General features: G+C 47.9%; 1 protein-coding gene across 5 annotated transcripts in view; it reads right to left on the reverse strand.

Moving 5' to 3' along the window:
- RBM6 (RNA binding motif protein 6) overlaps window positions 1–12591 on the reverse strand; it is a 58170-nt gene continuing 45579 nt past the window's right edge. Inside the window, exons 10-23 of one of the 5 annotated variants that reach the window (XM_056501578.1) lie at window positions 11832–12083; window positions 11189–11349; window positions 10367–10464; window positions 9856–9898; window positions 9241–9301; window positions 8215–8306; window positions 7375–7527; window positions 6212–6301; window positions 5445–5534; window positions 4588–4860; window positions 3959–4033; window positions 3257–3354; window positions 1955–2066; window positions 1–295 (exon numbers count right to left, since the gene is read on the reverse strand). In XM_056501578.1, the coding sequence (XP_056357553.1) occupies window positions 170–295; window positions 1955–2066; window positions 3257–3354; window positions 3959–4033; window positions 4588–4860; window positions 5445–5534; window positions 6212–6301; window positions 7375–7527; window positions 8215–8306; window positions 9241–9301; window positions 9856–9898; window positions 10367–10464; window positions 11189–11349; window positions 11832–12083 (1724 nt within the window). In that variant the 3' untranslated portion in view covers window positions 1–169. Of the gene's footprint in view, window positions 296–1954; window positions 2067–3256; window positions 3355–3958; window positions 4034–4587; window positions 4861–5444; window positions 5535–6211; window positions 6302–7374; window positions 7528–8214; window positions 8307–9240; window positions 9302–9855; window positions 9902–10366; window positions 10465–11188; window positions 11350–11831; window positions 12084–12591 lie in introns of all 5 variants that reach the window. The other 4 variants (XM_056501577.1, XM_056501576.1, XM_056501579.1 and 1 more) reach the window with 4 other exon arrangements.

A 12591-nucleotide genomic window follows, 5' to 3' on the forward strand; every position in this document is an offset into this window, starting at 1 on the left:
CACTGACAAATTTTCAGTTTTATTTAAAAAATTCTAGCAGCAAAACCTGTAACAATTCAAAAAACAACAGGAAAAAAAAAAAAAAAAAAAAAGACCAAACCTTCAAAAGAACATGACACAGAGAAAGAGAAGGAGACGGAGAGAGACAAATCTGGGGTTCCCCCACCGTTCAGTCAAGCTCTTTATAGCGGGCAAACATGACCCTCCGCACGGCGTCGCGGTACGTCTCGTTGGACTGCCTCTTGGGGGGCTTCCCTGGGGCCCCCAGCCCAGGGCCCTTCCTCCTGTTTTCTGCCTGCAAACAGACACAGCTTGTGTTAGTGATTTCTCCTCCCATAAATAAAAAGCTTCTCTGGGCTGCCTCAGGACTGCTGACTGCTCCAGTGTGGATCCGTGAGCAGACGAAGAGCAAGCACTCCGTGTTCTTCCAAAAGCTGTTCGGGAAGAACTACAGACCCTCTGCGGGCAACAAAAGGAGCCCAGGAATCAAACCCCAGGGATCAGCTGGGGGGAGCATACAGAGGAGTGGGCAGCCAAGAGGCAGCACCAGCAGCCATGGATTGCAAGCAAGCAAAGGAAAGCACTGGCGAGAGCTGGGCTCATGGGGAGATGTTTGCAGTTTGCCTGCATTGGCACAAGCTCAGATGTTCTTTCTAACAGAGCTCCCATGGGCACTGGTACCTCACTTGGAATTTCAAGTTTTCAAGAACTGGCTTTTGCAGCCAGTGCCTGCATTATTCAGAAATACCTGCCTGGAGTTAGCCCAGGAGAGCAACCTGAGGCTGGAAGTTTCTCTGGCTTTCCAGTCCAACCTACCTGAGTACCAGAGATCTCACCAGCTGGGCCAAGAGATCAGAGTTGTGTGGGGTTGGCATGGTCTCATAGCTTTGCCCAGCATGACTTGGAAGTGAAAGGCAAGCATATCTCTTCTGGCCTTTCTATGAACTGTATGAGGGCTGAGCTTTGCCACCAGCTCCCCATCCAGACGGGAGCCCTGACAGCAGCTCAGACCTCCCAGAGCGCGGCGCTGCAGCTGGCTCTCAGCAAAGCCTGTTTTATGGGCACTGGGATCTCACCACAAGGACTGAGCAGCAGCTGGAGCCCAGTTTCTGCTGTCTGCACTGAAGAGGGACTCTTGCCTCGTGTATATGAGCCCAAGCAAACATGCGTCATGAAGCCTCAAATATTTGCTTTAATGATCTACTTGACTGCAGGCTGAATGTCACCCTGTGAGCCCCGCTCCCAGCTGCCTGTCCCCAGCAGAGAGCATGGAGACACAGCACCTGGCCAGCCACAAACCTGTCACCAGAGCACAGCACTGTTCATGTGGCTCTGGGCAAGGCAGAGCAGATCCTTCTCCAGGCTGCTTCTCTGATAAACACTCTGCAGCAAATCAAGATCCACTGAGAGACCAGCCTGTCGCAGAAGGCAGATCTACCTGACCCTGCCTACCCCTGACATACTTTGCCAATGGCCCTCTGCTCCTGTCAGGTGCTGTATCTTGGTATTATCTTCTGATGTCCACAGTCTGCAGTGGCAGCAACAGCCTCACAAGTGCTAAGCAGAGCAGACAAAGAGCCCTGTGGGCCCTGTGGCTTTGGCTATGCTCACACCTCCCCAGGGGAAGTCTGCCTTTTTGCCCAGCTCACACTGCTGCAGAGAACTGAGCTGGTAACCCATTCAAACCTCAGCCTGACTTTGAGCAGGTACTAATGAGATGCTCACACCTTCCTGCTCATGGTCTATTTTCAAAACCTCCAGATCCATATAAATTCTAACCTTATTCTACAGCCAACATACTTGCACCCCTTCTAGCCTGCAAAGTTCAGTGCACACATATTACTCCATCAAGTGGGTGCTAATTTGCAGCCTGACTTGAACTCCCTCCAGCTGTCCTGGGAAACATTATGGGCTGCAAGACAGTGGTGTGCTTTGAAAGGCAGGAAAGACTCACCTCCATTGGTGATGCTGTGCCCTGCTGGTTGTGGCCAAAGCCCTTCTTCCACCCCGGAGACTGCACCATTCGGTTCCCTTTGTTGTTACTGTCAAGCCTTGGGTCATAGTCACTGCAAAAGAAACGGAATCAATTGTCCAGTCTTGCAATGCTTCAAATACATGCCAGGCATTTTTAGTTCTGCTAATAGAACTTTCACTGACATTTCAGCCTCTCATGAGGGATATCCAAGTTTCTTGCCAGAAGCACACCACCTAAGGAAACCACCAGGGCGGATTCTGTGTGCAGGGCTCACACACCTCTGACTGCAAAATTTCTTGTCCCACCTCAGGGGGAAATACACTAGGGCACAGGAAATGAGCTCAGACTCCAAAATATTTACAGTGTAAGCAAGCCAGGAGCCTTCTGTGCTTGTATTTCTTAATTAAAGTCTTAGCAATAGCAAGAAAGCAAAGTCTAATCCTTGCTGCTCTGTTATATCTTTCCTTTCTCCCAGTGCTGTGGTCATGGAGCTCAACAGATGCAGTTGATCCGCACACACTTTCTCCCATCTCATTACTCATCCAAGACCATTAACCAAAAGTCACAGTTTTGAAAGACTCTCAGCATGAAAGACTCTTCCTTCAGACAATTTCTACTTTTTGTTTGCTGGTGACACTGCACACAAACTGTTTTAGTTTATCTACAGCTATTCCAGGAAAACAGAGAGAAGAGAGATGTGGATGTTTAAACTGCAAGACACAGAGGAAAGGTCTCCTTCTGAGGTGCTGTGCCAGGAGAACACAGGCACATAACCAGTTCTATCTCCAACACATGCCTGGCCATTCCTCAGCCCACTGAACACGCGAGCTCACAGCAGGCAGGCCTGTCAAGAACTCCACACGGCACGCACTTTCTTCCTCCACCTACTCTGAACGAGATGGAAACAGCTCCCAGCGTTCCTCTGAGTCAGGGAACAGATGAAACACAGCTTTGCTCTTTCTTTCAATGGCTAGATGCCAGGACAGGAGGGCAGCAAGTGCCTTAAGGACGAGGTGGATGGGAACAGGCTGCATTCTGCTCTCCGTGTCCAGGCAGACACATTCAGACCCCCATCTTACCCCTCCTGCACCAGGTAGCTTTTTTCTGCTTTGCCCTAAATCCTTGTTTCCACCACACTTTGAGGAACTTTATCTCACTCTGTCTGGCTGTTACTTTGCAGATCTACCCCACTGGACATTTCCCAGCCTTGGTCTGCCAGCAGCACACATCCCATCCCAGCATCAGCATCCCCAAAGAGATTTAACCCACAACAGCCATTACCTCTCCGAGTCCCGGTCATATCTGAGTCGTTTCCTCTCTGGGGAATCCATCTGCTGGAATTTCTCTCTGCGGTCATTTCCTTTGTCTTTATGCCTCCCCTTCACAAGAGAAAGAGCAAAGTAAGTATAGGAGCTATGAAGGATTCAATACTGCAGGAGGCTGCTATGCATCCAGGTCTCATCTCATCCTCAGCTGGCTTGAAGGCTGTTCTGGGAACTCACAAACACTGAATGCTCACATCCCACAATACACTTGCTCTGTTCAGATGCCATCTGTTGGGATGACCCAGACCTGTTGTTTCAGCCTTCCAGTTACCACATCAGGAGCAGCTCTGTGACCTTCCACACAATGGACAGGCACAGCTCTCCTGTCCCTGGCCAGACAGGAGCAGCCCATACACGCCATCCCTTTTAGGTGGAAATTTGTGTCCTGCTTTGCCCAGAGCTCAGTGCCAGCTTGCAGGACAACAAAACCACATACAGACCCTTCTGTGAGGAGCGAGATCCGCTCTTAGAAATCATAGAATTACCTACAGGACCCCATGCAGAGTGAGCTCATAGTTCCCATTTGGGAGGCATCTGATGCCTGGTGCCTAAGTGGATATCTGCTGATACCTGGTGCATAACTGGAAGGTCTTCCTGGGACCACCACCCACCCAGTGCAGAAGCACAGGGAGCTGCCTGCCCACCACCACAGACGCACCTCACGCTCTCTCTTCTCCAAATACGCCAGTTCCTGCTCAGATCGTTTAATCTTCATATGAATCTCTAGGTTTTGCTGGAAGGAGGAAGACAGAAGGCAGTGTCAAGCAGAGAACACAAGCTGTCAGGGTCATCTGCTCCACCCACAAGGAGTACAGGTAAAGCAGCATGCTCTTGTACCTGCACTATAACAGGCACAGCAGCCTCTCCTGCAGCCCAGACTTCTGCTCTCCCACAGAGGCCTAGAGCCCTTCCTCCCTGCAGTAAGGAAGGCAACCAATCCTATTTTAACCCATGTGCAGCTTGGCTCTCCTAAAAGCAAGAGCTCAAAGGCATCCCAGAGCAGGGGGGTGAACATGCCAAGTTCTTGCCTCTTTCACACTCATGTGTGCCAGCACCCCACTCTCCTCAAGCCTTAGCTATCTCACTACAGCTTACAAAGTCACACCTTGATGTTACAGCACTCCCATGGCAGGAACAAGCAGTTCACACAATGCTTTGAACAGAGCTTTGGGGGAACTTTGCCTGCTACTGCCTCAATTTCAGCACATCTATTTCCACCCAACCACTGTGTTTTCCATGCAGCTCACATAACCATTGAGCCAACAGCAGCCCCCGGCTTCCCCATGCCTTGTGCAGGTTGGAAAGCTGCTGGTGCTTGATGAGCACTTCCTTGTTGGGAAACTGCCTCCTGCAGAGCAGGCAGGCCAGCTTGTTCCAGTCAGTCAGTTTGTCGTCACTGGCCCTGGCCTTGCGCGGCTGCTCCTCGCGCAGCGCCGCTGGGTGCGGGGCAGGCGGCAGCCACTGAGCCTGCGACTGCTCCTCCTCTTCCTCCTCCTCCTCGTTGTCACTGTCTCCTCCATACTCTCCCAGAAGTCCTATCAGAGGGTTCACCACCTTGGGCTGAAGGAAGTGGAGAAAAGTGTGACCATTTGTAGCACCAGGCTAGCGGGGGCTTTGTTTCCCCAGCTTATCTCCCCGTGACTCCTTTCTCTGTTCCAGACCAAGAGGCAGAGAGTTGCTTCCCAGCAGCACAGGCAGGGAAGAGCTGGCTGGCTTCTTTCCCTTCACATCATGGGATGGAAGCCCTTCTGCTCTCTATTCAGGCTGTGCTTTGGTGCCAGGCTTTTCCAACTTGCCACATACCTGAGAGCACAAGAAGCCAACCAAGGCAGTGGCTGTTTGGCAGGACATGAGAGAGATTTGGCCTTCCACAGCCTGGAGGTGGCTGGAAGAGTTTTCTGCCTTAGGACTGGTTGAGTGAGATCCTGCTCAAATGCAGGGACCAAATTTCCTCATGCTAGAAGCTGACAAACAAGGTCAGACTTAAAAAACAAACTGCCTTCCATCCCCACCACTCCCTCCTCTGGCATGAGAAACATCTCTGGCACCTCTGGCACTCACAGCTGCAGCCAGACCGTGATGAGCCTCCCTAGACTGTATCCAGACTCAAAAGGTAATACATGCAATCGTATGGAGATACTTACTGGGGCTGCACTCTCTTCCTTTTTCACAGAAGGAGGTAAAGGTTTTTTAAAGACATCTTCTGCAGAGAACTTCTCCTCTCCAGTCTCAGTCTGAAACAGTCAAGATCAGGTGTTGAGACTGCCATAGCATGGACTCAGAGCACACAATAGCTAAGCACTTATTCAAACAGGCCTCCAAGGAAACCAGGTGATTGGCAGAAATGAGGTGGTGGTTCTGGTGGGAGTCATTCCCATTCTGGGAAATCCAGAGCTCTCTTGGAGCCATACTCGTGATTTCAGAGACAGCTGCAGCAGCTCACCATGCTGTCCCAGCCCACCCCACTCTCACTCTCTGCTATACTGTGGTGCTGACAGTGGTTCCAGTCCTGCCTCTTATCAGTGAGGGAGCTGGGGCAGGGCCAGGCCACATCTGAGCACCTCTGTGTGTGCACAGAGGACATGAAGTCCAGGTTCAGAGCCACCCCCACCGCCAGACAACACCAATTTTCTCTGCTGTGACTGTGGCACAGCAAATGGCCAGGCTCAGCCAGCACGGCAGGGTTTCCAGGATCATCTTTATACTGGACAGAGGGCACCAGAGACTGCAGTCAGCACTGCAACAGGATGAACCTGTGATACTCAGCTGTGTGCTCAGCAGCACAGACAACAGGCTGGGATGAAGCTTCACACATTTCACAGACAACTGGGCTGGAGCCCTGGACAGGCTCCAATTTAGTGGCTCATGAGTTACTCATACTTGACCAGGGAAGACAAGTGTAACACCTTACCAGGCCTGTGCTCTCATCCTTCTTCACAGAGGGAGGCAGTGGCTTTTTGAAGACATCTTCTGCAAAGAACCTCTCCTCTCCAGGCTCATTCTGAAAAACCCAAGACTGGGCATTAGGCCAGCAGCAACACAGGTGTCAGAGAGTGCACAGTGCAGCCAGGAAGCCACTTCTGAGCATCCATGGAAAATAGGCAAGTGGGAAAAATGACAAAATGATTTCTGCTGGAGATGCTTTTGCCCTGCATTCAGACAGGACCATGCTTCTCCTAGGTCAGTGTCCCTGAAAGCCTCCATAGCCAATGACTCCTTGGCTGCCTTGTTACCAGCCTCAGGGACAGTTACAGCCCTCAAGTCCCAGGTGCCCAGGACCGGTCATGCCACTGAGCATATTCAGACCAAGAGGCAAGGAAGAATACAAAATTTCTGCATTGGTGGCTAAATCACTTCTACCAATTCTCCTGGCATTCCTCAGGCCCTATCAGTATTACAGCCCTGGGCTGTGCTCAAACATCACTTTTGGCAGCTACTCCCAACCAGCAGCTCCCACACTTGGATTTGCTCACTGGGAACAGCAGTGAAGGGCACTGTCCTGGGACTGGGAGGGGCAGAAACTGTAGTAAGGGGAGAGCTGAGTCTCCACCATCATCTGACTTGGTGTGTTTAAATGTCACTGCCAGTTTTTTGTTGTCTCTTTTACAATAGTTGGGTGCTTTAAGCAGCGTGAGAGAAACATGTTTCAGTTTACCTGGATGTGTTTGAATCCTTCACCAAAAGGAAGGGATGAGAATTTAATGGATTTAATACAAGGATAGAAAAATTTCAGGAACTTACTCCCAGGCTGGACAACCACCATGCTCCTTTCTGGATGCTGACCCCATTGTCTTCTCTCACTGTCCCTTCCTTTTTGAATCCTCTAATTACTCTCTATTTTCTATTATATTTTCTATATTTTCTATATTTTCTATTTATATCTATATATCTATATATATATATATATTTATATTTATATCTATATATCTATCTAATATATATCTATTATATTTATATAAATTTCTATTATATTTTCTATATTTTCTATTATATATTATATTTATATTTCTATTTTCTCTCTTTCCTCACTCTCCTGGCCTCAGGTCATTCTGATGCCTGGAGGGAATTAGTTACCTTAGCAGAAGTGCTTTTCCCTTTGTCCTTTTTGTCCCTGTTGTCCCTGCCGTGTGGCTCCCTCCTGTCACTTGTCCATTCCTCGCTCCCGTGCCGCCGCCTCCTGCTCTCCGCCGGGGGTGGGGAGGGCTCCCGGTCTATTGTGACTTCCCTCTGAAAGAGGCATTTGGAGCAGGCTTAGTCCAACCCCTGCAGTCCTCTTACTCTTGCTGAGCTGAGAGGACCAGCACAGTAAGAAGGGACTGCAGAGGGCAAAGGCTCCAAAACTTTGGTGGGGCAGAAGACAGCTGACCACAGCCAGGTCACCAGAGCGTAGCCCTGCTCTCCCACAACATGGACATCCCCAGGATCATGAAAACAAGAGTATAGTTCCAGAAAATCTCTGCTGATGGCTCTTTCATGCTGATGGCATCCTTACAGCTACTGCTGGCTAGGGTTGAGAAGCAAAAAGACCACAGATGAAAACAGAGCTCTGTTGTCCATTCTTTCTTACAGACAGTCACATATCACATGTCTACAGCAAAATGTAGCTATGATGCTCTGCCTGTAAGTCTACTTAAAGAAAAGCAGACCAAAAACCATCCAAAGGCAGAGCTTCAGAGGCCAGAGGCGGCTACAGCTGGTTCAACACAAAGCTAATGGGTTCCTAGCCCCTCATTAAGTTGCTATTTTGCAACATGCATCCCTTTCACATAGATCAGAAGACAGAGTGAAAGACACAAAGCTGCCTCTGTACTGCCCTATGCTGGCTTGTCTTCAGGATCTGTCTGCAAAATCCCTCCAGAGAAGAGCAGTTTGTAAGAACATATTGCATGTAAAGCTTTCTTCCCATGCACTCACCTGAGTTCTGGGGTCATAGTATGTCCCAGCTATGGGATCATAGTAATTCCCAGTGTCAGGATCATAAATGTATGTGGACACATCTGATGGTGCTGAGGAGAGAGACAAGAGTTAGCACCACAGACTTCCAAAAGCAGAACTTGCCTTTTACAAAGACAAAAACAAGAACAAATACTACACTGGTGAAAGGATCAAGAATGGGAAAGAATTTTTTTTCTCCTGGCAAGAGAGAAAGAGTATCTTCACATCACTTGACCTACATAATCTTTTCTTTAAGGAGTAAGAGGGGTGATAATTTTTCACAATTCTGGTTAGGACTCTGGCAAAACTTCCACATCAAAACAGATTTACAGGAGCTGTGCTGAGATCACAAGACCACAACACTTGGTCATGAAATTCAGTAATTTCCCTAAGAATGGGGTAATGAGTATCTACATCCACCCACTCCTGTGACAGGGAAAAGCTGTTCTCTCTCAATCGTGCTTGAAGTGATGACACTCTCCACATCCCTTCTACCCCACCGGTGCACAAAAGCTCTCAAGAAGAAAAGGGAGTGAACTATTTCTACAGGAAAAGCCAAAGGCCTTAAGGGTAGTAAGCCCATAATGTCAGGAATGCTTCTCATTTCCAAATGTTCTTTGACAGACCTCAGAAATGCTATATATAAATCAGTAAAACAATCAGGAGTGCTATTCCAGCTACTGGCATTGCTGCATCAAGTGTATTTTCTTCTGTCTTCTCTAGTAACTGCCAGGCTGATTTTATTCCATCAGTTTTCCACAATAAGGAAAAATAGGCAGCAAGTTTCTTTTATCTGCATGTAGTTTCACACAGTGAGAATAAAGAGAAACACATCATCAGATAGGAAAATGTGACTAAACAAAGTTGGCAAAGGAACTCACAAGTGGGTGTAGCAAACAAACCTACTCTTAGCCTTTAAAATATTTTTGGGCTGATTTCTACATGTCAGTGCCCTTTTAAGGAAGAAAAGTCTCCACAGTAGGAGTGAAGCAGAGTTTAACTTACACTGTGCTCTGGTGCGTCTCTGTGATTCGCCACCCCTCCTGTCTCTCATGCCCCTTCGGCCCTGAAGTAAGTGAACAACACAAACAGATCAGAGAGTCTTTAACAAACATCATATTGTTTCTGCACCTTCTGACAGGCCCAAAGTTCAGAAGAAGGGCTCATTTAGCCATCCTAAACAGAGCACAAGCAGACATAACTTTTCATCTATGGAGCAACGGATAGTGTCCCAAAGCACGAGATCTCTGCTCATAGAAATCCCTATGAAAGCCTTCACCCCATCCAGTATATGGGAACAGTCCTTCAGTCTAGTAACAAACACTAAAGAGACATTCACTCTGGGAACTGAGATCAGACATCAGTGAAATCACTCTGTAAAGTGTGTCATTGAGTAACCCAGCCCAGAACTTCCTCCAGCAGCACTGACTTGCACTTCCATGCACAAGATAAACAGTATGAGGGGCAGAGCAGCAGTGGGCACATTTGAGCATTATTACCCCATCTTCAAATGCAGTGAAACATGTTCTGCAGTATTTCAGCAGCCCAACACAGCCAGGCCCATCACCCCCCAGTGCTTCTTCCCTTTAAGCAACCTGCAGGGAAACTGTGCAGACCTACCGGGCCGTAGTAGGAATTGTCACCGTGCTCCCCATAGTCATTCCTGCTGAGATAAAGGTTGCGAGTTAATGGCAATTTGGTTTTACATTAACTTCAGTATATTCAAAATGATCAGCAGGACCAATAAAGGCAGAAAGACCATCTTTCCTGGCCACATGTTGGACTGTGTCCATGCAAGTAGACAGACTCAGCAAACCACTGTCTCCACAAGAAATACGACTCCACTCTGCTGTGTCTACAAAGATAAATCTCTCCACATGTTTTTTAAAAAGCTGAACCCACTAATTTCAGCAGAATGGGATTTGATGGCTGGACAACAAGATGCATTATGATCACTAATCCCATTCTGCTCAATCACTGAAACTTCTTCAAGCTTCACTTCTCCAACACATTTTTTGTTTGTAGGAACATCTGTGCTAATTCCCACGCCAAACTTTAAGCACCTGCTCTGACAACCAAGCCTCACTGCACAGTATGTAAAGGACAACTCCACTGCCTCATTTGTTGGTACCTTCTCCTCCCTGTAGCAAGATTCACTTCCAATGTACGCCCATCAATGCAGATAGGGGGATCCAGGTTCTGCAGTATCTTTAGCAACCTCAGAGCTTCCTGTAAAAGGAAGAAGAATGTCACTTTCCATGAGAAGGAAACAGCAGATTTTCCAAATCCATTCTGCCTGAAAGGAACGTTTTGTGCTCAGTAGGACAAGAAACACAACACCAAATATTAGTCTAAGTGTCAGTGAATGGGACAAATGGGACAAAAGGGACAAATGCAATGTGAGGTTCTCCGCTTTTCTATGCCCACTTACAGCAGCCAGCTGGGGATGGCATTCTCCTAAGGCTGTCAGACAGTGCAGCACTGTGGCTGCTGCCCCAAAGTGTTTTGGTAAACACTCTCTGGACCAACATCAAAGAACAGCTATGGAGTCTGGGAGCCACCTAGACACAGAAAATGTGAACCCTCTAACATGGGATAGTCTGTTAATCAAGATTCTTGCCTTCTACAAACAAAAACGATTGCATTCAAGTTCTCTGCAAACAAAATACCTATGGAAGAAGTGTTCAAGTTCAGAGTGTCTAAAAAGAAATGTACTGAGGTAAGAAACTCAATCAGTGTCACAGGTTGTGAAAACAAACAATCTCTGACTCCTAAAGCCAGAGAATAACAGCTGTACTAGCTAATTCTTGTACCCGGTCAGACAAGCAGAAGAGACAACTCACTCCAGCACAGCAGCCTCACAAGTAGAGAGATTTCTTGTATTTCTGTAGTTTCTCTACTTCTACAGGTATTAGATGCCAACAGAGGGAGCAGGTGAAAGCAGGAAACTTACAGCATGAGACTCCAGCTCGATGAAGCCATAGGTCTGCCCCATGCGGCCAGCCTTGTTCTTCATGATGCGCACGCTGGACGTGGACAGACGCACGTACGGGGCCAGGAGCCCCACAATCACCTCCGGGGGGGTGAACCGAGTGATTCGCTTCAGCATAATCGCTGCCAGACAATCAGGGAGGTGGCCCAGGAAGAAAAAGTAGTGGAAAAAAGGTAGTTTAGAACCAAGTTAACTGTGACTAAACCCACTCAAAGCAAGAGCACGGCTTCTTGCAGTTGAGTCTCCAAGCCATTGCTTTTTTCTCTCCACTTTGCTCCAGTTATCGCCTCCAATTGCTAACCTTTCCTTCCCAGAAAACAGAGCAGAAAGTAGCCCCTTCTCAGAGCTCAGCCCAGGATAACTGCTGGCCCAGAACCTTTTGAAGCTGTTAACTGCACCACCCTAAAGCCAGCTCAATCTGAATTAATTTTCCTAAAGGCAATTTATCAGCACCTTTGGAGCTGGACAGCCCTCCATTACTCTATGGATTTGCACAACATACAAATAACCTCCAGAGGTTTTAGTGAAATGCTGCCCTTTCTGCAGAATGGACCTCATGTAGTGCAAGCAAGAGGAGTCCAAAACTGGTCTTTGTGTCACTCACTTCTGCTTCCTCCACCATCTGGTGGCATGGCTTCCTCTGCTTCCCTCTGAGACAGCGGCTCCTGGTGCCGGTCCATGTCCCTTCTCTTCTCCTGTGAGGGCCGACGCTCTCTCCCTTCATCTCTCTTTCTTGGCTCCTGTTCCTGAGGCTGACATTCCTGCTGTGGAGAAGGAACTGAGGGCTGGAGAGGCTGCTTTGGAGATCCTGGCTGACCTGACAATTCTTGCTCAGGTGTTTCAAGCTTTGTCTCTGCTATAAGGGAGGAGAAATGAATTGGTTTCATGTAAGAATGTTTCAGCAGGTTTTTTTTTTTCTCCTGTTTTCTGGCCCTTGCAGCAGTGCTCCTTATAAAAGGTCAACCTGTACTGCCTGTTGCATATCCACTGTCTTAACACTTGGCAGACACAAGGTTGGTTCAGGTACTGCCATCCTTCCATTGCCTTGTTTTGTGTTGGGTTACTTTACATTCTTTTCTAGTCAGAGACAAGAGGCTTTTTGACCTCCTTTTATAATTGTCTCTTGCCTGAACAAACAAGAATCAAGGATGGATTTAGACACATTCCTTCCATGTCCAGGACAACCTATATGATAGTGGTATCCTTACTATCCAAAATGTATTCTTGACCATCCACAACCAAGCAATATCAACTAGTAACTGTCACCCTATTTATATGCTAGAGGAAAACTGGGTTTGGACCCCCTGAGACCACTGAATGAAACACATCCATAATGCAGTCACAGATTTTATCAGGTGCTACTG

The sequence above is a fragment of the Oenanthe melanoleuca genome, chromosome 12 (genome assembly GCF_029582105.1).
Source record: "Oenanthe melanoleuca isolate GR-GAL-2019-014 chromosome 12, OMel1.0, whole genome shotgun sequence".
In the NCBI taxonomy this organism is placed as follows: Eukaryota; Metazoa; Chordata; class Aves; order Passeriformes; family Muscicapidae; genus Oenanthe; species Oenanthe melanoleuca.